The sequence below is a fragment of the Dicentrarchus labrax genome, unplaced genomic scaffold (genome assembly GCF_905237075.1).
Source record: "Dicentrarchus labrax unplaced genomic scaffold, dlabrax2021, whole genome shotgun sequence".
In the NCBI taxonomy this organism is placed as follows: domain Eukaryota; kingdom Metazoa; phylum Chordata; class Actinopteri; family Moronidae; genus Dicentrarchus; species Dicentrarchus labrax.
The window spans coordinates 5674087-5696052 of NW_026136710.1; the positions used below are offsets into that span (position 1 = coordinate 5674087).

The 21966-nt window shown below is 41.5% G+C and overlaps 1 protein-coding gene across 2 annotated transcripts; it reads left to right on the forward strand.

Moving 5' to 3' along the window:
* Positions 1-1609: 1609 nt before the first annotated feature.
* olfm1b (olfactomedin 1b) lies at positions 1610-21393 on the forward strand. Of its 2 annotated transcripts, none has more exons than XM_051411728.1 (6): positions 1610-2149; positions 8789-8938; positions 9688-9843; positions 11949-12168; positions 16387-16493; positions 19218-21393. In XM_051411728.1, exons 1-6 carry the CDS (start codon positions 2084-2086, stop codon positions 19890-19892), a joined length of 1374 nt encoding a protein of 457 aa, XP_051267688.1. In that variant the 5' UTR covers positions 1610-2083; the 3' UTR covers positions 19893-21393. The 2 variants fall into 2 exon arrangements, with proteins under 2 accessions (XP_051267688.1, XP_051267687.1); XM_051411727.1 differs by lacking the exon at positions 1610-2149 and adding an exon at positions 6615-7364.
* Positions 21394-21966: the final 573 nt, after the last annotated feature.

Below are 21966 nucleotides of genomic sequence, written 5' to 3' on the forward strand. Positions count from 1 at the left end.
CACACACACACACACACTATGAGTGGAACAAAAATTGATATTCAGTTATTTTTGTTTAACCCCCAAACTTAAAATGAAAGGCCCTGCACACCCCCACAGGCGTTTTCACTTATTCTGACTGATGAGACCCTTTGCTCGCAGTGAAGCTGTGGAGGGAGCTATAATGGGAATTATATTAGGTCACCGGACTCCTCAGTAAGAAAGATGAAGATGTGATTTGTCCCACCCTTACAGGTGTAACAAAGCTAACATGGGGGTCAGGGAAATGTCAATCAAACTCTGCACATGGCCTCGCAGCCCTGAAGGGTTCTAATGAGGCAAAATACTTTTCACTATCACTATACTATCACTCTAATAACTCCATGCCTCCGGCCTAATTCTAATGCCTGATTTTCATAGGTATAAAGTCATACATTCAAGTACACTTAAGTGCTTGAACATTTTTGAGGTACTACTTTACTTGAGTATCCTCCTTTCATACTACTTTATACTTCTACTTAACAACATCAGAATATTCTTTATTTTATTTTATTCTTTATGCCATCATATTTGCTTGGCAGATAAAGTGACTACTACTACTACTTTGATCAAAACACAATATAACCTGATAAAACCTGCTTGTACGCATGAACAAATGACATAATGGGTATTATTCTGTATCCAGTGATATAACAGTATAATTTCTGTCGCCTAATGAATTTTACCTTTGATACTTTTAGTATATTTTGCTGTTAATACTTTTGCACCTTTACTTAAGTAAAATTATGAATGCATGACTTTTAACTGTGTGTTTATAGTGCTCTATTGCTTTTACTTAGAAGAGTTCATTAGTTATAACTGGGCAATCCAATGGAGTAACCCAATATTTGAAAAAAATAAATAAAACAGTGTAAAAGTGGCTCTTATGGTAGATAAAAAATGATAAAGTGCCCTCTAAGGTGGTGAGATGTGCAAAAAAGCATGATGTAGTGCACTAAAGAATGAAGTCCGGTGTGTTTTATTACAGAGGTGTAGTCGTATTTTAATCTTAACCTGGGTTTGCGACTGTTTCACAATAAATACAGCCCCCCAGACAGCCACCACAGTCCAGCACAACCACATACGCTCCAAATAACAACACTGGACCACGAAAGATCCCTCTTCCAGGGTTATAACTACTGAGGATGCATGCTTTTTTAATCTCTTTTTATTATTTATTTATTTTACATAGCTACAGTATTGCACGATGCACCTTAAAAAGATTTGGCATGGGCTTTTTGTGGCGGTCACCTTTTTGTGTCCCCTGCAAACAGTTCCTAGTGCACTGTGCCACTTGCAGCCTGTTTTGTGTAGCCTGTTTAATTGTGATTTCTCACTTGGCAACATTTTCTCTAAATGCTAATCTGCCTGTCTAGTTGCACGTGTTTCCTTAAATTGCAGTGCATTCAGCGTAAACAAGGTTATTATTTATTATTAAATTGTTTTGTGGAATCATTTGTTTTAAATTAAAAAAAACAAACAAAACGAAACTAACGAAGAATTTATGTTGAGGCAGCATCCCCCCCCCCTCCCTACAGACTTACAGCAAATCATGTACTGAAGGCGTTCTCCCTCCTGTATTCTTGCCAGTTTAAATCTCCCTCTCCCGGCGATGCAACTTCCGTTTTCAGAACCATGTACAGCGCCGTCACTCTCATTTTTTTCCCATCGAGAGCTTAATACGGCAGCTTGAGGCGGGGAGGTAAACTTTTGGCAATATCAGAGTGAAGGTTTTATAGCCGGGTAATACGACAGTGTTTGCGCGTCTTTAGCCCGATGTTGAGCACAGTCCGTCGCAGCGATAAATAAGTGCGGCCACGAAGACCGAAGGGGAGAGGCAGCGAAGATATAGCCTCCCGATATGAACTGAATATGCACAGAGACGATTCCGTGAAACAGAGCTTTCCGCTGCTGGGTTGCTGAGGGATCAAATAATAATAGTAATAATAAAAAAATAAAGAATCCAGCGAAGAGAGCCGGGGAGGAAAGGACTGCTGTGCGGGGGGACGCAAAGGGACTCGATCTGCATGTGAGACCGCTGGTCCACACACACCGGAGGCAAGAGATGCAGCCTGCGAGCAAGCTCCTGACTCTGATTCTCCTCATCTTCATGGGCACAGAACTCACCCAAGTAGGTTTTCTTTTTTCTTTTTGGTATCTTCCCTTTTTGTTTAACGCCATTTTCCATCTCTTGTATTTAAAAAAAGAAGAAGAAAGAAGCTAGAACCAGCCTGTTAATTGGCATCAGATTCCGCTGAGAGATTACCCGGTTACCTCGCATAAAGAGCCCCGGTGAATTAGCCCTCTACCCCGCTTAAACAGATTAACGGGTGGGATTACATGATGTGAATACATTGTGCTTGACGGGCGCGGATAGATCCAGCAGAGAGCCCTATTCAGCGTCTCCACCGCAAACGGGCCAGATGTAAGGGGATATATTGCATGATCTGTCAATTTCCTCATTAGCAAATGGTCAGATTAATTCAGCTGCACCGTTATTCTAATGCAATATGTTGCCTGTAGCTTTCTCTAAAAACAAACAAACAAAAAAGGCCATTGTTGTATTGTGCTCTTAAATCACGGCTCCACAATCAAATGCAGTGTCTCAAAGAAGGTGTTTTGAGCATGCTCAATGACCACAGTGTGACTTACTGTTTGAGTGCGTGAGGGGGAAAAGAACATTTAGTCCAACAGCTTTAAAGCCACCCAGCTCAGGAGTGGTAAACAAAATTACTGGTCAATAAAATGCATCCCTGTGATTCTTTAGTGGAACTAGTAATTACTTCCTGCTCTCTAAAAGGCCATTTGCAGCAATAGATATAATAGTTAGTGTTGCATTAAACTGTTGCCATTATAAATCCTTACAAACAGTATCAGAGCGGGGTGGTGGGGGGGAGTGAGGAAGTGAATGTATTTCTTCCCAGGCCCTGCCACCACTGGATTGAACAATTTGATGGTTTAATTGCCCTTGCTTGAGCAGAGAGACATATTTCATGAGCTTCGCTGTCGTGTGAATCCAATTGTGGTTGGTAATTGGAGACTAAAGGAGATTTTTTTTTTTAAATGTGCTGAGGTACTATCAATAAATTAATCTCTGTTCCCAGTGTATCTATAATATACTGCACTCTGAGTGACAAACTCAATAAAATGTGTTGGAAGTAGGTTGCTGCGAACCCTGCTGGCCCTGATAACCAATGTGTTAGAACAATATTGATGTAATATCGCTTTGGCAGAAATAAGCCAGCAATTGATTTCCGCAAATTTATGAGAAATGTCAGTGTGCTGTGAGCGGGGCGTTTTTTATTCATGGAGCAACAGCTTGCTTTTGACATTCACATGGAGTTTGATTTGTAATTTGATCCAAGCTGTAACCTTACACACATACAGTTATTACAATTTTTAGCTCCCTACACCGGAGCATCAAATGTGCAGGCTATAATCTGAACTGGACATGCAGTGCAGCAGCAGTGCGCGAAAAAAAATGCTGACACAATGGAACAATGGGGCTATTTGCACTGATTGATGGAAGCCATCAGTCTGAGGAGAGAGGGAAAGGGAACGTGTTTCACTTTGGGTTTCATGACAAGTCAGTTCGGGGTCCTGCGCGGCGCAGGTCAGGGCCCAGCGTTAACAGTGACAGTCTTTTCTCTGATGGCCTGTGTGTGTGTCATCCGTTTGAAGGTAAGTCGATATTAGTCCACAGACTTGCCTGTCTGCTCGCTTCCAGGAGAACAGAAACACAAGATACACTGACAGGCTCTATTTATACTGCCCCTGCTATAGAAACCTACAGTACATTTCACTGTAGGGAGGAGAGGCCTCTCCACATCTCAGATATAAAAAGTGAGAGGTGTATCTAGAGAGAGAAAGATGGAGAGTCTGTTAATGCCACGTTACCCGTGAGGAGAAAAAAAGGCCATCCAGGCAGCATGCCCTCGACCTTTGATGCTGGACAATGACGCTCCCTTAATGACCGCATTAACTACCTTGCTTCAAAAGTCTCACGCAGTTTCAGACAGTGTGGCGCATATTTTCTTAACATCTGGAGAGAGAGCAGGGAGACACCTGATTAGTAGCTCACTCTACTCTTCCATTCCGCCCTCATTTATTCACCTCTCTATCCCCTCCGCTGAAGGATTTGGCTACTGCCTGGCGTTCACACAGAGAAGAATAGTAAGCAGCCAGAGCGGCATCTGTTCCTCACCTAGTGGCTCCCCCATGGCTTCAGGCCCACATCCTAAAGCATCTCACAGACACCTGACAGAACAGATGGCACTGCTATAGCCACCCCTTTGACACCAGGCAACCTACATACCATAGCTTATTTACTTAATTACTGTAAAACACACACGTGATCAGGTTTTAGATTTGTATGCATGGACAATTTAAATTTTTTTTTAATGAATGTGTGAATTCTTACATTAAAAATCATCTAATTCACATGAAAAGACCAAAATCTACTTTGCCAACACGTCCACAGCAGGGGAACATTTTGAAACAGTTAGGGGTTTTTAATGTATAAACCCCCACCCAAAAAAATCAATCTGGTTTTATGTGAGAAACTGAAGATGGAGTTGAGCTGAATTGCAATATGCGTGGTGTGATTGGCAGCTGGGGTTGAAGCTATTTATTATTCAGTATGGTTGGTTGAGTGACGAAGCAAGGGTGGGGAGAGAGAGAAAGTGAGCAGAAGAGGAGTAGGTGGAGGTACGGTGCATTTTGTAATTCACTCTCAGGCTGCAAATGGGATTTTTCACTACTTCATGAGCATTTACTACATTGGATACTGAGTGTGTCAATGTGGTTCTCCTACAATCTAAACACCTGTTCGCTGTAATGCAGTACAGTGCAATAGCCAAGCCAGAAATACTGCTTCAATGAAGCTTTTTATGCTCTATTTCTTATGTTTATTGGTCATTTCTGAGGCTGCCCTTTGTTGTGTTTTTAGGATTATTATTATATTGCGTTATTGTCAGAGGTGCCTGCTTGTTTGTCCCTCCAGGCACATCTACACCTTTCACCCACTCTAAATCAGAATGTGTGTCCTGTATTATAAAGTGAAAATAACTTGAATAGCTACAATATTATACAGCTAAAAACACCACAGGCTACATTCTCAAAAAAATTGTAATTTGATAGAAACCTCTCTTACACATCTTATTTCTGCAGGGTTATTATATCAGACTGCATAACTGATTATTGTGCAAGTGTTTTGCACATTTGAGATCTTGTATACAGAATTATACATCAATACTTCTGCAGCCAATGCAACACTGTGGTTTTAATTTACACAGTTACGATAAATCACTTAAATTGTCTGACTGTCTGAAGACTGATTGACTAATTGATTTTTTCACTGAGTCAATCGTCTTTTATCAGTGCACCTGTGGAGTTCCTCAGGCTGGTGGATTAAATACTGAGAGCTTTATATGAGACTGACTTTTGATCATTTGTTTCACCTCTACTGAAACCAAATTGGATTGGATTCCACCTGTGAAGCTTAGAACACTAACTGTATCCATTTTAAAGCTGTGTCATTAGAGACTAGAGACCGCTGTGCTGCACTGAACTGCACCGTATTACACGAGACTATAGACTGGACTGTGGACAGCAAGTACACAGCGGTGAGCTGACCCCTGCCCACACTCTCGCAGTAATCTGTGGAGCCATCACTCCTGTGAGCTCTCACTTCAAAGGTCATAAAGAAGAGAGGGAGATAAGAGAGACAAAAAGAGGGAGGGGAAAGAAATAAGAGAAATATGGAGGGGCAGTGAGTGTAAACTTCACTCACTTCCATCTTTCAGTTTACCAGAGAAATGCATTATGGAGCTGACAGAAATAGCTGTGGATGTAGAGCCACTCTTGCTATTCTAGGGAGCTCATGTATCATGCAGTGCTGCAATTTAGCCCATAGGCTGCAGCATTAGCCTCTAAGCCCGTTGTTGACTTAGACATGACAAATAATGCATTTGTCCAGAGCCTTAGAGATTTAATTCTGAACAAAAATAGGCATCATTTAACTGCACTTGTTAATGCACCCACACTGTTTTTGTGTCGAATACTGATATATCCAGTGCATAAACATGGGATTTAATCTTGTAAAGGCAATACAAATGGAAGAGTTGTTTTTTTAACACTGAGCTTTTTTTTTTCTAGATTTAAGAAGATTTATATATGTTTTTGAATGTTTTGTGCCGCTTCCATGCATATTAAAAGCCCTTCAATTTGGATTGCAGCAACGCCAAAATCAGCTACACGATGGCGCCAGAGTCCCACGAATTGAAAGCGCATCCTCTGCTTGAGCTCAAGGCTTCCAGCAGCCCCTCAATAAAACATATTCGGAGTCCTTAACGCCCGACTCTCACTGAAATGCGACATTCTGCTAAAGTGTGTTCGTTTAGACATGTGGGCTGTGTAGCCATACATTACACTGGTTGTTAATAGTTAAATGAAAGGCCAGCTTTACCATGCACGGTCCACTATGAATGAGACTCCTGTCCTTTTGGGGCAGTGGAGAAAGAAATGTCACTGTCCGTTTTAAATAATCCCTCAGCACCAGTGTCAGCCGACCTCAGCCGCACTGCTCATTGTCATTCCCTCTGGGGGCAGCCTAGTGTCGGGCAGCTAAGGGCTGAATCAGGCGCAATCCCAGATTTTACCACGAACGGACCCCAACCTGGCTGACATCATTGCGTCTGGTGATATAGATAGATCCGTAGTACCTCCTCCTTCCTCCTCTCATCCATTTGGAGCAGCCTGTGTGTGTGCAGTCAGTGGCACTTAATCACAGAGCGCACCAAGGCAGGAGGCGGACCGTCGGGCGTGAACGAAATAGTAACGGTGCACCGGAGAGGCAGCAGTGTGCGGGACAACGCAGGGAGAGGAGCTATCCACAGGACGTTTTTTCAGCAGCCGCTCTCGGTTGTTCCTCGTCTTCCTCCTCCACTGGATCAAGTGTTGCAGGTTTTATTTTATTTTTTAAAATCTCCGTCCCGTTTCGGTTGTCTTCTCTCTCTCTCGCGTCCGACTCGTTCGCCGCCAGTGCTTCGTTGGAGATGTCCAAAAAAAGACCAGCCGAGCCGGAGTCCCGGGTGAAACAGCAAGCTTCTCTGGGCAACATGACTCGCCTCCCTTGTTTCTCACCGGAGTCTGTAGAATGAAGACGGCTTAAATAAAGTCCGGAGCAAAGCGCAAAGATGTCGGTGCCTTTGCTAAAGATCGGCGTCGTGCTCAGCACCATGGCGATGATCACCAACTGGATGTCGCAGACCCTCCCCTCTCTGGTGGGGCTCAATACTACCAAGCTCACGGCGGCGCAGGGAGGGTACCCAGACCGGAGCACCGGAGTAAGTGCGCAAGTTTCGCATATTTCCTGCGGCTGGTTGGCTTTCTCTCTGAATGAATGAGTGAATCGGCTGCTTGCACTTTAATCACAATCCAAAGATCAGCAACACATGTACACTTATGGTTCATAATTAAGAGGAGAAATTCCGGCAACGTGATGCGCTTGCAAGGCGCATGCAAAAGTAAAAAAAGATACTTGGAGAGGCATCATAGATACGTTCCTCCTGCGTTCTGATGTTGCTCCAGCTGCCGAGGGCTGCTGTCTCTGTCAGTATGAGTTGCCTGCACTAAGTGGAAAGTTATCGGTTGGTTCTTTTCTTCTGGTTTTGATATAAGTAAGAGATCCATGGTGGCAAATTAGGTGGTTGGCATGACAAATTTCAAGGCAATCTTTTCTCTGTTTTTTTTTTTTTGTGTGCCTCCTCTGAAACAGCGGGAGTCCTCATTCTTCCTTTCACCGTCCGTGTGAATGAGATAGAGTCAAGATGAAGCGTTTCTTTGTTCCTCTGTCGGGCTCCTGGCAGATTCGGAGCTGTTTATGTGCGAGGATTAACATTGCGAGCGCTCTGTCAAGTGGATGTTTGCACTGAAATCCAGAACAAAGGATGTTGAAGGCAAATAAATAAATAAATAGTAAAAGCAGAGGATGCAGTGAGCTGATATTGACTCAGTAATTTTGAATGAGATATGATTATTTAATGGCTTTGAGGAGAGTCCGGCATTTTTATGTCACTTGTGAGATTTTATCTGGTGAGCTATAATAGTACAGACTGAGTGCACAAGACAGCTGCTTGATAGTGATTTTCTTTGTCTTGTCAGCACAGAAAGCAGCAGACTGACAGTTGCTGTGACTGCTCTTTTTGGATTTTTTGGACACACTCCTCACTAATTGAATAAATCAGCAGTGTTTTTTGTTTTTTTTTATTGCTGATGCAGTGATGATGAATATCTTTTTCTCAAAGTCACTCTCAGTTTTATCTGATCAGCAGGTTAGTAACTGGAGTTGTCTTTCTTGGGGGGGAAAAAAACCCTCTTTCTGACGTCATACACGTCACACTTTACACACTTTTACAACGTTCACACACCCAACCCACTGGATAATGCCAGTAGCTTCAGCTGTCTTCATTGGCTGCATCTTTCCTTTGTGTGGCTGTAAGATATCCTCTCTGATGCTGCAAAACGGGTGGAGCCTGGTGGTTTGTGGTGGTAATGAATTCAATACAGCGTTAGCATCAAGCATGCACAATACACTTAGGAGCAATGTGTCCTCCTCCATCATGTCCCACAATGAGGTGTTTTTATGGTAACATGTCCACCTTCTGTGTCTTTCTGTTTTTGTCTGAGATGTTTTTCCTTGCTCCGCTCTCCTCCAGCACTGCTGTTCAACTGCCCCTTCTTCTCTCGTTATCCACTCCTTCATCCTCAGGTGTTGCCAGCAAACCCAGAGGAATCGTGGCAGGTGTACAGTTCAGCCCAGGATAGTGAGGGAAGGTGTGTCTGCACTGTGGTGGCGCCCCAGCAGTCCATGTGTTCACGGGACGCCCGCACCAAACAACTGAGGCAGCTGTTAGAGAAGGTAATTACCGCTTAACTCCTCAGCAACACATGATGAACCGAACAGTCAAAGTCATTAAGTGCCCATGGTGACTACCTTTACTGCTTTTACCTACAGTACTTAACACAGAAAGTGCGCACACACACATAGACTTACCCATGTTTGTGGTCTTCCAATCACCTCTCTGCCCATTGGACAAGAATAGGAATCATGCTCTAATGAGCTCCCTGGAGACCCAACAGGTATCATGGGAGGCAGCTATACACTCACTCACTGTGAGTTTCTATTCTACTGCACGCATCCAAAGCAACACGTCTAATGATGCAACCCGGCTCAATACCCATAGACCGGTCACAAAAGGAACATTTAAGCACATTTTATGACCAAATACCTTCTACCCAAAGATGGAGATAACCACCAACTAATGTGGAGTAGCTCGCTGATTCACATAAACTGGCAAAAAATACAGACTTCAACAGATCTCCAATGAATGAATAGATAATGTGCCAGGTTTATGGAGTTTCTGGAGCAAAACAGTTTTGGAGAAAACAAATGTCTTAACAGTATGTATTCTACACTTCCACCATGTGTCTGAGGCCCTGACTAGTTGGCCTGATGTCAGAGTTTGTGAATCACTGCAAGAGGAATGCCAAGCCAAAGCAACATATTGAAAGTCTGTTGCGTTTTCTCATGCTCATTGCTCTAATTAGACCATTAGAAATAGAGATGTATTTCATTACTCAGTCCAATGTACCCGTATGTCCCCTCAGGTCCAGAACATGACCCAGTCCATCCAGGTGCTGGACCAGCGAACCCAGAGGGACCTGCAGTACGTGGAGAAGATGGAGGTCCAGCTCCGCGGCCTGGAGACCAAGTTCAGGCAGGTGGAGGAGAACCACAAGCAGAACATCGCCAAGCAATACAAGGTATGGAACCAGGTCTCGAGCCATTGACCCAACTGCCATTCTATCACAGCTGCTCTGTAGCCCATGATACATGACACAGCCTTACCCATTTTGTGTTTGTGTGTTCCCATTGCCAAAAACAACTTACCACATACCCAGAAATCCATACTGCATGCATAATCAAACAGGCAGAATAATTGGATACATAAACCGCAAGAATTCATTTCCCTATTTCACATAAGCTCCCTTTCGAAAACCATGTGATGGAATCCTAAATCAATTCGGAAATAAGGAGATTTGATAAAGCATTTTATGTTGATCACGAAGAGTGGCACAATGAACACCAAGCTATCTGCACATGGGACACACATCTTTAATCTAATCTGATTAAAGAGCAGACACTAAACCCTTTTTCCTAAAGGGTTTACTGTCCAATCAAAATAAAGAAAGCTATGTTGAATAAATATCTTGCAGGTATGATAGGGTATCATTTGGAATGTTTTGAAACTAGTGCTGGTATATTTGTTTCTATACCAAAAGTTTTTTCTCTATAAAGTGTTTTTTATCTAACTAGGACTGCAAATAACAATTATTAACACTATCAATTCATATGTAAACGACTCTCTCAGTTCATTGATCAATAGTGAAAAGATTGTTAAAATTCCCAATTTGAAGTCCACGACAGAAAAGCAGCACATTTCCACAATTAAGAAGCTGGGATTGAGGAATTACGAGCATTTTTGCTTTAAAAGTGACTTAAACGATTAACCAATTATCCAAATAGTTGTCAGTTACTTTGCTAATCGTTTAATTGACTTAATTGTCCCAGATCTCCATTTAACAAATGCTAAATGTTGTCTAAGCACAAGCAGCCATAGAAGAACTTCCACAATCAAAGGATAAGAAACCAAGATTATGAATTTGACATTTGATGCCACCTTTAAGTACTTCAAAGTTTTTGCTGGTCAGATGGCACCAAAATAATTTTGAGGGTCGATAGCTAGCCCTATTTGCAGCTAGTTCCACAAGTGCATTGCTTCAGTTAGAATTCTTATCTTCAGCACTCTGAATCAAAAGCAGCTTCATTGCTTGTATCATCTTACCTGCACCAGCACAGTTGTGTGATCCCATCATCCGTGCATGCTCACAAACCTCATGCATCCAACGCCCCATTCAGTGCATGTGTGCAATTTTTTGTAACATGTCTTAAGTGCATATATACTAAGTGTGTGTGCGTTTGTTTGTGTGTCTGTTAGATAGGTTAGCAAGATCTAGCCCCTGTCAACAGTTTGTCATTTTCTTGCTTGCAGGGCTAACTTTAAGACATGTAAAGAGAGCCACAGGGAAGAAGAGGCAGGTCAATTCCAGATTCCCCTGAACTGGGCCACAGTACTGAGAGCATTTGGGCGTCAAACAGTTATTTTACCTTTAGCACCATTAAGACTAAGAAACCCCACCCCTCTCCCAAACCAACCCACCACTGATCTCTTCCTGCATGTTACTGCTGTCAAAGTTTTCCATCTAAAAGCTTTTTTCAAACGTAAATACATTTATTATTATTACTATTATTACTATTATTATTATTATTATTATTTTTATTATTATCAATTGCTGTTATTCATTTTATTTTCTTTTGGCTTTTGTCTATGCATATTTGGTTACTAAACAAATCTATACGTAAAACTATAGACGTAAAATTCGAGACACTTTGTTGTGTGTGACATGTAAAAGCATGTAACCCTTAATACGATGTTGCATTTTAAACGATGATGACCAATAAAGAGCTTTCCCAATTGTTGTCGGTGTACCGAGGGCTTGCTTTTTAACGGCTGGTCACTGCCAGGGGACGGAGCCACCTGCTCTGCTCGTCCAGCGGGTGGAGAATATTGCTCCGGGTTTGTTTGCTCAGACACACACCTGCACAGACAAAAAACACAGCTGTTCACACACAAACACTGAACATGGACACAAACAGGGGGTCATCATGTCAGTGGAGAGGCAGGCTAGAGTCAGAGTAGTCAGGTTCAGACAGGTGTTTTGTTTTTTTTCCCCTTTTCTTTTTCTTTTATGGACAGTCTCCTTTTGTCGCGCATGACACTCAACCGAGCTTATTCTAATCCTTTCAGGCCATAAAAGCGAAAATGGAGGAGCTTAGACCGTTGATACCAGTGTTGGAGGAGTACAAAGCCGATGCCAAATTGGTATTGCAGTTTAAGGAGGAGGTCCAGAATCTGACGTCAGTTCTAAACGAACTTCAGGAGGAGATGGGGGCCTATGACTACGAGGAGCTCCACAACAGAGTGTCAAATCTTGAGGAGAGACTCCGAGCATGCATGCAAAAATTAGGTAGGCACAGAAAGTTGTTGGCACACACTTTGCTTCAAACACGTGCATGCACAAACACTCCCACTGACGTACAGTATGTTGTGACTGACCAGAAAGAGATCCTCAGGCATATTCACATGATTCAGAACATCACAGGAACATTATGTGTTGTTGCGATACTCTACCAGTCAAATGCATATTACAGTCTTATAACACACTTGTCATTTACACTTTATGGTTTCCAAATTGAACGTGCTTGCCCTCTAACTGACTTTGCCATTGGTATACTCTTATTGTTGAGATAAACCAATTAAGAAGTCCATTAGATGGCTATGCATGCACTCATAGAACTGGAGTTACACATCTTCTGTACTTTTTCCTACAAACAAACAAAGCACTAGTGCTGAAACCATTGGTCGATTGACGAAAAAACCTGTTTCATAATTGATTAAATCATTCAAGTCATTTATAAATCAAAAGGCTGGGTTGCCGCCCCTTAAATTTAAGGATGTGCTGCTTTTCTCTGTTTTATGTGATTGTAAATTGACTGGGATTTTGTGCTGTTTATCATACAAAACAAACTATCACTATTTTATGAGAATTTATAGAACAAATAATTAGTCGAAAGATGAATCGATGAGGAAAATAATCATTATTGGCATTCCTACACGGCCCACCTTTTAAGTTTTAGAATTCTGGAATCTATGGTAGCATCCCACAAAGCTGGCTTCCTGTAATGAAATACATGATTAGGTGTTAAATATGGCTCCACAGGTACACACACTAACACACCAATGTATAGCATACAGAGGAAGAGAGCCATTGACAGCGTTCTCAGCTTGCAAGTTCCTATCACAGGCTTATCTTTGCTTTTAGCCCCTGTCTCTGTCTCTTCACACCTCTGTCACAGACCGCAGTGCTAATAGATGCACACCCACACCACAGTGACTAAGATACAAGAGCAAAGACACTTACATGCCGCACATCTCAGGAATATTGTGTCCCTGTTTCAAATTATTAACAGCGCAAGATGACAGAAAGAAAAGCTTTTGGTTACAATGCCTACTGTTCTTTTTGAAAAGCTAGTCCAGACACAGTGATTGGATTTAAATTGAATATATAGAGTACAAAAGTAGACAATCAATCTCAGCTACCCGGTTCCGTCTTCTGTCTGTAGTTTTCTTTATCGGTGCATACAGGTTTTTACTGACTACCTCTGCTTTCACCTTCCATACTGGAGCAGGAGTCTTGGCCATATTTTCACTCAATGCACATCATCGCTCCTCACATCAGCGGTCAGACTTAGGAAAGCAGGGAACTGCGGGAGTTACTCCGGTGTGTGCGAGATCACACCAGATAAAGGAGAGGTCAGCCAGCGAGGGACTGGCTCAGGAAAGAACAGAGGGTGGCTACTCCTTTCATCTTCACACGAACGCAGAGGCACTCAAGCATAGTGCACACAAATACACCCCAGCACACTCCCGTTATTGAGATTAAACTTGTGAAGGTCACTTGCCAAATTTGCATCAGCAGATCAACAACAGGGGGAGGGGAAAGAGAAAAATAAGAGAGGGCTGGAGAAATTTGAGTATTGAGTAATAGACAGAGCGACGGGAGAAATTGATAGAAGGTGGTAAGGGGGAAGGAGAAAAAGTGATAAAGTGAAGGCGAGCGGGAAAAGTGAGAGAGAGTAACTAGGGTCCCTGCAGAGCTGTCCTTCAAGCTGCTTTGTGCCGGAGAGACTAACAGCCCGGTGGCTGCTGGGACACAATGGCCATCGATCAAGGGGACATGCCAGCTTGCTGGGCAATAATCAAATAAATAAATCACCATGTGTCGTGCCCCGGCAATGTGGAGGCACAAGGAGCTTCAGGCAAATCCAGCTCCTTCGCACTGAAATGCTGATGAATGGAGCAGGAAAGTCATACCAGCACATAAACCCTTCTGCTACCTGCTCTGCAACCATTGTTCTCACCTTTCATTTCCTAGAGAATAGAATTACAGGGCATAATGTTATAGCAAGGTTCACATGGCACAGAATCAATAGTTCTCTCTTTACAAACAACCTCACTGTGTCTTTTTGTGAGTTTTCCCTCTCCCTCATCTCTATTAAAGAACAATGGGTCTATTAACTTTTTTTCTGGCTGTCGTTTTAAAGCCAGGTTTGAATATTACTCTATAACGTTAATTAAATGAATAGCTCAATAAGCTAATAGTGAGTTTAAAAAACAGCTGTAGGTATTTATGCTTCTTCAATACTGTGTGGGTGTGGTGACTAATTTGCTCAACAATGGCCATCAGAATAATTCAAATGTTACTAAATATAATAAATAATTGGTGCAAAGAAGTATGTGACATCACCTATTTCCAAATGGGCCCCACCCACTTCAAACCAGCAATACGAGCAATACAAAACTGCTGGCTGGGCAAACTTATTTGGCGGAGAAACAAGCTGTCAGTTGTAAACATCCGCTACAGTTTACAGATCGATGTCCTGGTTCAACTTTGACCTATTATACTTGCCACAGTTGTTTGCACAGTTCGTCTGTGCAGTGAGTGATGACTTTAACAGAGCTCAACCAATTAGCCGATTAATCAATTAGCTGATTGTCAGGAAATGAATTGGCAAATTAAGCTAAAAGAAAAAAGTTCGCTGGTTCCAGCTTCTCAGATGTGAGGTCTTGATGCTCTTCTTTGGGTTTTAGACATCATGGTCAGACAAACTGAGACATTTTAAAGTGTATTTGAAGATGAAAATGATGAGCAGATTAATCATTGCAATGTTCCCAGATCTCACCAATTACTTTGGTGAGTAGAGTGTTATCATAACCAATACAAGTTATAGCCAAAACTACAAAAATAAGACCTGTGTTGAAAATATCCTTTCAAAATCAATACTCCTCCTGCGGAAATGAATTTTCATTCTATATCTAAATCCTCACATCAAAAAGCTGATGGTGGTTTTTTTTTATATCAGCTCCAGTTCCCATTAGGTTTTCCATTTGCTCTGCCCCTCTGCTTCGGCCCAGGCAAATTCAGGCCAAAAGGGGATTAGACCCTGTGTGCATCTCCAGAATGCAGATCCATCAGCGGGCTCCCTGTAATAGTAGTGTCATCTAAAGATAGAGGCATGATTAGAGAAAAGAAATAAATAAATCAATGCCCAATGTATTACAGTGGCCTCTAATCCTACTGTGGGTTACGTAAGGGACTCAACCCCCACTGGCAATAGTAGATGCTGCTCATGTGACCATTTGTTTGTCTCTCGGCCGCCTCTGAGGTGTGATGCCCACACATACTCACAGGCACGACATATGTTGCACATAGAGACACACAAACACATATGCAAACCCACAATTTTCATTATGTAAGTGAAAGAAATTTGACCAGATGAGAAGGCAGATAGCTGAACGAGGTTAGCGGAGGAAAGGAAAATCAAATCTGGATTGTATGACAAATTAAAATGACATTTCACAACAACGGAGAGCGAGGGAGATGATAGGGGTTTAAAAGAAAGAGGTATGATGAGTGTTAGAGTGAGGGGTTAATGGATGCAACACTTCATGGAGAAGGATGCTAATGAAAACTTAAAATGAGCCATCGTCACAGTCCCACTATTTAAATTAGCATTTCAGAACGACTCATTACATTCATGAGATAAAATTGACTCATCTAATTAACCTTTGTCTTGCCGAAAAATCATCGTCTGAAGAAACGGCCTGTGTCTAAATAAATGGGTGCGCTGCAGCAGTGTTGAGAAGTGTTGTTCTTGGCTAAAATCGTTGTCTCTCATTTCTGTCTGTGCTCATCAGAGAGGATACATTAGTCTGGCCAGCTCTCAGTCACGAGGGCCACAGAGCCCAGTGATAGTTTTGTCAAATTCGCATTAACACCTCAATCAACACTAATTAACACTACAGCGGCTTACAAGCAGCACACAGGAGCAGAATACACAGAGGCTCTCCCTTTCCTATTCCCTCTTCCTCTCACTTTCTCACACATCCACACAGAGAGAGTAAAACAGGCATTAGCATGTGTGAACTGAATAATAAGCACCTCTTACACAGTACATTGCGCAAAGAGAAAGGCAGAGACACAGCAACAAGCTGGACATCAACTCCCTCATCCATTTGGATTTCAAGCAAATGAAACCGAATACCTTGTAAAAGATTTTGAATTAGACTAAATACCCAAATGGGTGTTGCTCTAGATGTTCCTATCTCGCTTCTTTCCTTGCAGCATGTGGCAAACTGACGGGCATCAGTGATCCCATCACCATCAAGACGTCTGGATCCAGGTTTGGCTCCTGGATGACTGACCCCCTGGCGCCTGAAGGAGATACACGGGTATGTACGGCTGTCACACAGTACTGATGGGAATATAATATTGAATTCACAGATGGGTATCAAACCAAAATGTGTCTGTTGCACAAACTGTCATTACCATCAGCTGAAAATTCTTGCTCAGATTTGTAGTTATTCTTTGATCATTTTATGACTCAAATTATAATTGAGTCAATTTGAGTCTTTTATTTTATTCAGGGGAAGTTGATAAATTGCTAAATGAAAGAGCTTTTGTAGAAAAACATGTAATTTTTTTCCTAATAAGGTACAAAAATAGTTGTGTTGTACTTAATCTTAGGTATCGTATCGTATCGGCACTGGTCTTATTCTTGAAGCCACAATCAATCTATTTGTGGTAGATCGAATAACCATGTGTTGCTTACAGTGACAAACCCTCTCTGAAGTTCCTTTCAGCTGTAAGGAGCAGCTGATAGTGCTGTTTTGTGGTGGGCCACACTACCTACCCTGCACCGAACAGCAGACAAAGTTAGCAAACAGCTGGTGAACATAGTGGAGCATTTAGAGGCTAAAGAGACAAATATTTCCTTCAGGAGACTAGATCTGAGCTACAGGTAGAAGGAGAGTGAACTTTAATCAGGTGTCCAGAAACATCATTCCAAATAAATACTAATGTACTTTTTATGGTGAGATATTTGCCAATGTTGCTCCAAGTGGCCCCCAAAAAATCAATGCATTAAGTGCCGTTTAAACTAGTTATATGATCCTCCAAGTTTTACAATACTGTAATATTCAGTTTGGAGTATTACATTACCAGATTGTAGCTATATATATAAGCTTGTTTCAGTTGATATTTTGAATTATATTATCCTTAAGTGTTTCTACATAGCTTTTAACTTTCATAAAACCCCAAATAGCAGTTCAGTTTGCTGTACTGTAACCCTCCATATTTGGCTGTGCTTTCCATCTCCTAATTTAAATTTAGTTGGTGCCTGCTCAAATGAAAGCTGTGGACATATTTACTTTTTTATTCCCAGCACATTTCAGTGTTACGTTACGCACTCATCATAATTTGAAATATAGAAATCGTCACATAAAACAATGTAATTCATAATCCTTACATTGTTTTCACTGTCCATGTCACACATAAAAAAACAAACACAGCTTAAATGATGAGTTGATTTTTTAACATTTAAACGTAATGTTTTAAGCAAAAATGCACTGGTTTCACCTTCTTCCATGTGAATAGTTTATGATTTTCTAAGTCTACAGTATGATAGCAAACTGAATTTCATTGGGTTTGAAACTGTCGGTCAAACAACACAAGCAATTTCAATACATCATCCTGGGCTTGGGAAATCGTGATAATAGGCAGATTAGTCATTAATTAAAATAAATGTTAGTTGCAGCCCCAAAGTATTTAACATGCACACTTTGGGGCAAGAAAATGAATGCAATCACACTGGCTGGAAACTTTTATTGGTCTCTTATCTCTTTGTTCAAGAGACAAGTACCTAAAGATCTGCAACACAAATAGTTTTCCTAAATCTAAAGAAAGAGTTTACCTTGATCGTACTGTATTTGAAGGTCAACTCTCGCTGTGAAATATAATAACAGTCGGTTAATTGGTCACTGTCCTTTTATCAGCTGATTGCGTCTGATTTCCCTTTGCAGAGTGGACGTCTGTTGGCTCAATAAATGGGTTTGCTTTCATTACTAAAACACATTAAAATGAAAGGCCAAGGATAAATCTATATGGTTTTAACGGGAAGCTGCCCAGCGGACAAGCATCAAGGGAGGGAGCTGGGAATAAAGAATGTTTATTTGTCGGCTAAGGATGAACATGCTCTTTGTGCAGCAGCTTTATGAGACACATTAATAGGAGACAGAACTCTCAATGTCACATGGGAAGAAAAGGGATAAAAACTTGAGAGGAACTTCAGCATACAGTACACTACAGTAGCTGTGTAAATTTGCAGTTTGCTTCCTGAAGGCTAATCGTTGTGACAACAGAGGCTGTATAATGTGTATATTTTAGATTCTCAGCAGCAAGGGCGAAGCTTACTGCTGACTAAGATTATATTTAAAATACTGTAAAGGCTACTTTTTGTGTAGAAACTAATACATTTTGAACAGAACACATGAAAGATGTGCTGCGTTTTCAAAGGGCAGAAAAATAAGAATGAGTGTAATTGACGGGAGCAGACAGGTCTGCTCCATTTCTTTTTATCTCTCAGTTTCCTTATGTTGTTTTTTGGGGGGCCCTTGGAGACCTGCTTCCTTGATGTGAATCACTTTTTAAGTCAATCACAGCAGCACATGGAAGCTGGTAGGGGAAGGGCTTCAGGTGTATCGGCCCCACTGAGACTAAAGAAGTGTTTGAGCCTCTAGCAGCTCCGGAATAAGAGCTCTCTGCCCACCACCGCAGGGGCCAGCAGGAAGCAGGGCCGAAGCAGCTGAGACAGGCCTTTTATCTGGAATGACGGGCCTCATCCCCGCGGGGCCGAGCTCGTGCCACCCCGCGGCTGTCATTCTGACTGTTTGTATTCAGAAGCTGCCGGATCTCAGCTTTGTCTGCTCCTGGAGGAAGTCTCGGCACTAACTTAATTGGGATGCTTGTTGACAGTGTGATTTGATTTAATCGGTGTGTGATCTGCATAGAAGATTCTGATAGCATGCTGACGAATGATGATGATAGAGGTTTCTATCTCTAAAGTACTGCTGTGTTAAATCCCAATTCCTCTTTCTCCCTCTTGTCATCATGTTTAGGTCTGGTACATGGATGGTTATCACAACAACCGCTTCGTGCGGGAGTACAGGTCGATGCAGGACTTTATGACGTCGGACAACTTTACGTCCCACCGGCTGCCCCACCCGTGGTCAGGAACTGGTCAGGTGGTCTACAACGGCTCTATCTACTTCAACAAGTTCCAGAGCCACGTCATTATCAAGTTCGACTTCCGCACTTCTTCAATCAGCAAGTCCCGGCAGCTTGACTACGCCGGCTTCAATAATGCGTATCACTACGCCTGGGGTGGCCATTCCGACATTGACCTGATGGTGGATGAGGGAGGCTTGTGGGCTGTCTATGCTACTAACCAGAACGCCGGCAACATTGTCATCAGCAAGCTGAACCCCAACACGCTGCAGATCATCAAGAGCTGGACCACCAACCACCCCAAAAGGAGTGCCGGCGAGTCTTTTATGATCTGTGGTACGCTCTACGTCACCAACGGCTACTCAGGAGGCACCAAGGTCTACTACGCTTACTCCACCAACTCTTCTACTTACGAGTACATTGACATTGCCTTCCAGAATAAGTACTCACATATCTCCATGCTGGACTACAACCCACGTGACCGCGCCCTCTATGCCTGGAACAATGGCCACCAGGTCCTCTACAATGTCACATTGTTCCACGTTATCCGCTCAGAAGAACTGTAACTACGGAAAATGGATTACATACATAAATACATATTGTCTGTGTAGAGATCTCCCTATATACAAAAATATATCTACGAAAGAAAAAGACTCTATGGCAAGACCATTCTATTTATAATATCAAATAACTTTTACTGAGAGACTGCATCAACAGTGAATGCAAAGTGGATTGAATGTGCATATACATGAGACTGAAAAAAATCTAAAATTGAAGGGTTTCATTCCAAAATGTGATATATTTGTTATAGAAAAAATTAATTTATCAATTAATATCACAAACTCACAGATGATTGTTAGAAAAACAGAACTGTTTTGTAAATAAAGGTCTTAATATGACTTCTAACTTTAATAGTTTCCCATAGTAGACTTTATTTTAATAGCTGCCATCTTTTTGTTAGAGGTGTTTTATTTTGGAATGAAACTCTTTAATTGTTTGCCGCATAGAAAATGATTGTAAAAGTAGACTAATATATAAGATTTAAAAGAACAAGAACAGATGCCAAAAAAAAAACATCACGCCTTTTTTTTTAATATGATGGAATATCAACCTAAGCTCATTCCTGTGGCTCCGGTTCTTCTGCAGAAACCCTCCCAGCTGAACTTTTCTTTTGGTCAATGGGGGTCCTGAAAACGAAGACTGTTGGTAATAAACTGTTGGATCCCCAGGTCCCATGGACAGACAGAGAGGTGGGGGGTCAATCTTGTCAGAAGACTTGATAGCCTAATGGGTGACGTCTGTCATATTGTTTTTATCAAGTACAGTAGCAAATCAAAAGTCTGTAGAGAAACAGCAAACAACAATAACAACATCCACTAAAAGACCTGAAGGCACTGACTGTTGACAGCGCTGTTTTTTGAGATGATTTTCCTGTGTTAGTGACTATGTGTGAAAAAGGCTTTCTTTGCATGAGTGTTTTCTATCACTCCGGTCTGCTCTTCTGAATGTCTTTTGCTGTATGATACTATTAAAAAAAAAAAGGAGGGAGGGAGGGGGAATGAGGTAGAATACCTTTGGGATTTGAGGATTTGCAATAATTATTAACTTTTTTCCTGCTTCTTTGTATTTAGTTCATGTTTTGTTTATTTCTGTTTCTTTGCAATCATTTTATTTTTCAAATGTTCTTGTATCACTGTAACTGTTGGCACCGGTTCTGCCTCTCTGTATTTGTTTATTTGGACTGCGTGGGAGGAATCTATCTAGCTCACATCTCTCTGAAGAAGAAAAAAAAAATAATAACAGAATGTATCAAGTATTGTATCCTGGGAACCTGGTCCTCCTATCATCAATTCACATCATGCGCCTGTAGTAGGGAGAGTTTTCTTTTAGAGGATAATCCTGTCTCATGTCATGTTTCCCCCCCACTGCTAGTGAAGGATAATGCTGTTTAAATGTATACCCTTGCCGAGGGCAAAAGCTTTTCACTCTTTTTGCGCTTTGCTGGACATGTGTTGTATCTGAGATGAGATAGTTAATGATTCGTGTCAATAAAACAGAGAAATCTAATGCTTGGATTGTTGCCTTAAAAGCTACAAGCTGCCATGTGACGGCACACTTAGTGCATGACTGTTGTAACTAATGCTCTTTTTTCCCTGCCTTTTGGCTTTATGATTGCACAGAGCGGACTTTCTGTCTCTTTGTTGAGTTTGCGGGAAAAGAGTATTTAGCTTTTAGCTAAGGCTAAGCACCTTTTCAATGAAAAATATATTTCTCGTACTAACGAAAAGTTTTAATTCATAAGCAAGTAAGCTTGGTGTACTGTAGCTTTTTGTGGCTTATGTTAGCAACCTTCCGTAGAAGTTATATTGGCTCACTTTAACCTTTTAAAATTGCATGGCAGCATTTGATACTAATCACTAGATATCAAAAGGTTTTATTCGTTGCTTAACATTTCTTTTAAATTACAAAGGTTTTATCTGTAATTTTCTGACAGTGTTACAACTGGAATAACCCTCGTTTGTGTTTCTTCACTACTTGACATTTCTTTTATTTGTTTGTTGTGATGTCTTCTTCTTAAGGCAAAACTGTCTTTTTTTTGTTCACTCATCAACAATTTTCTCTCCTGCTTTGTTCTCCACT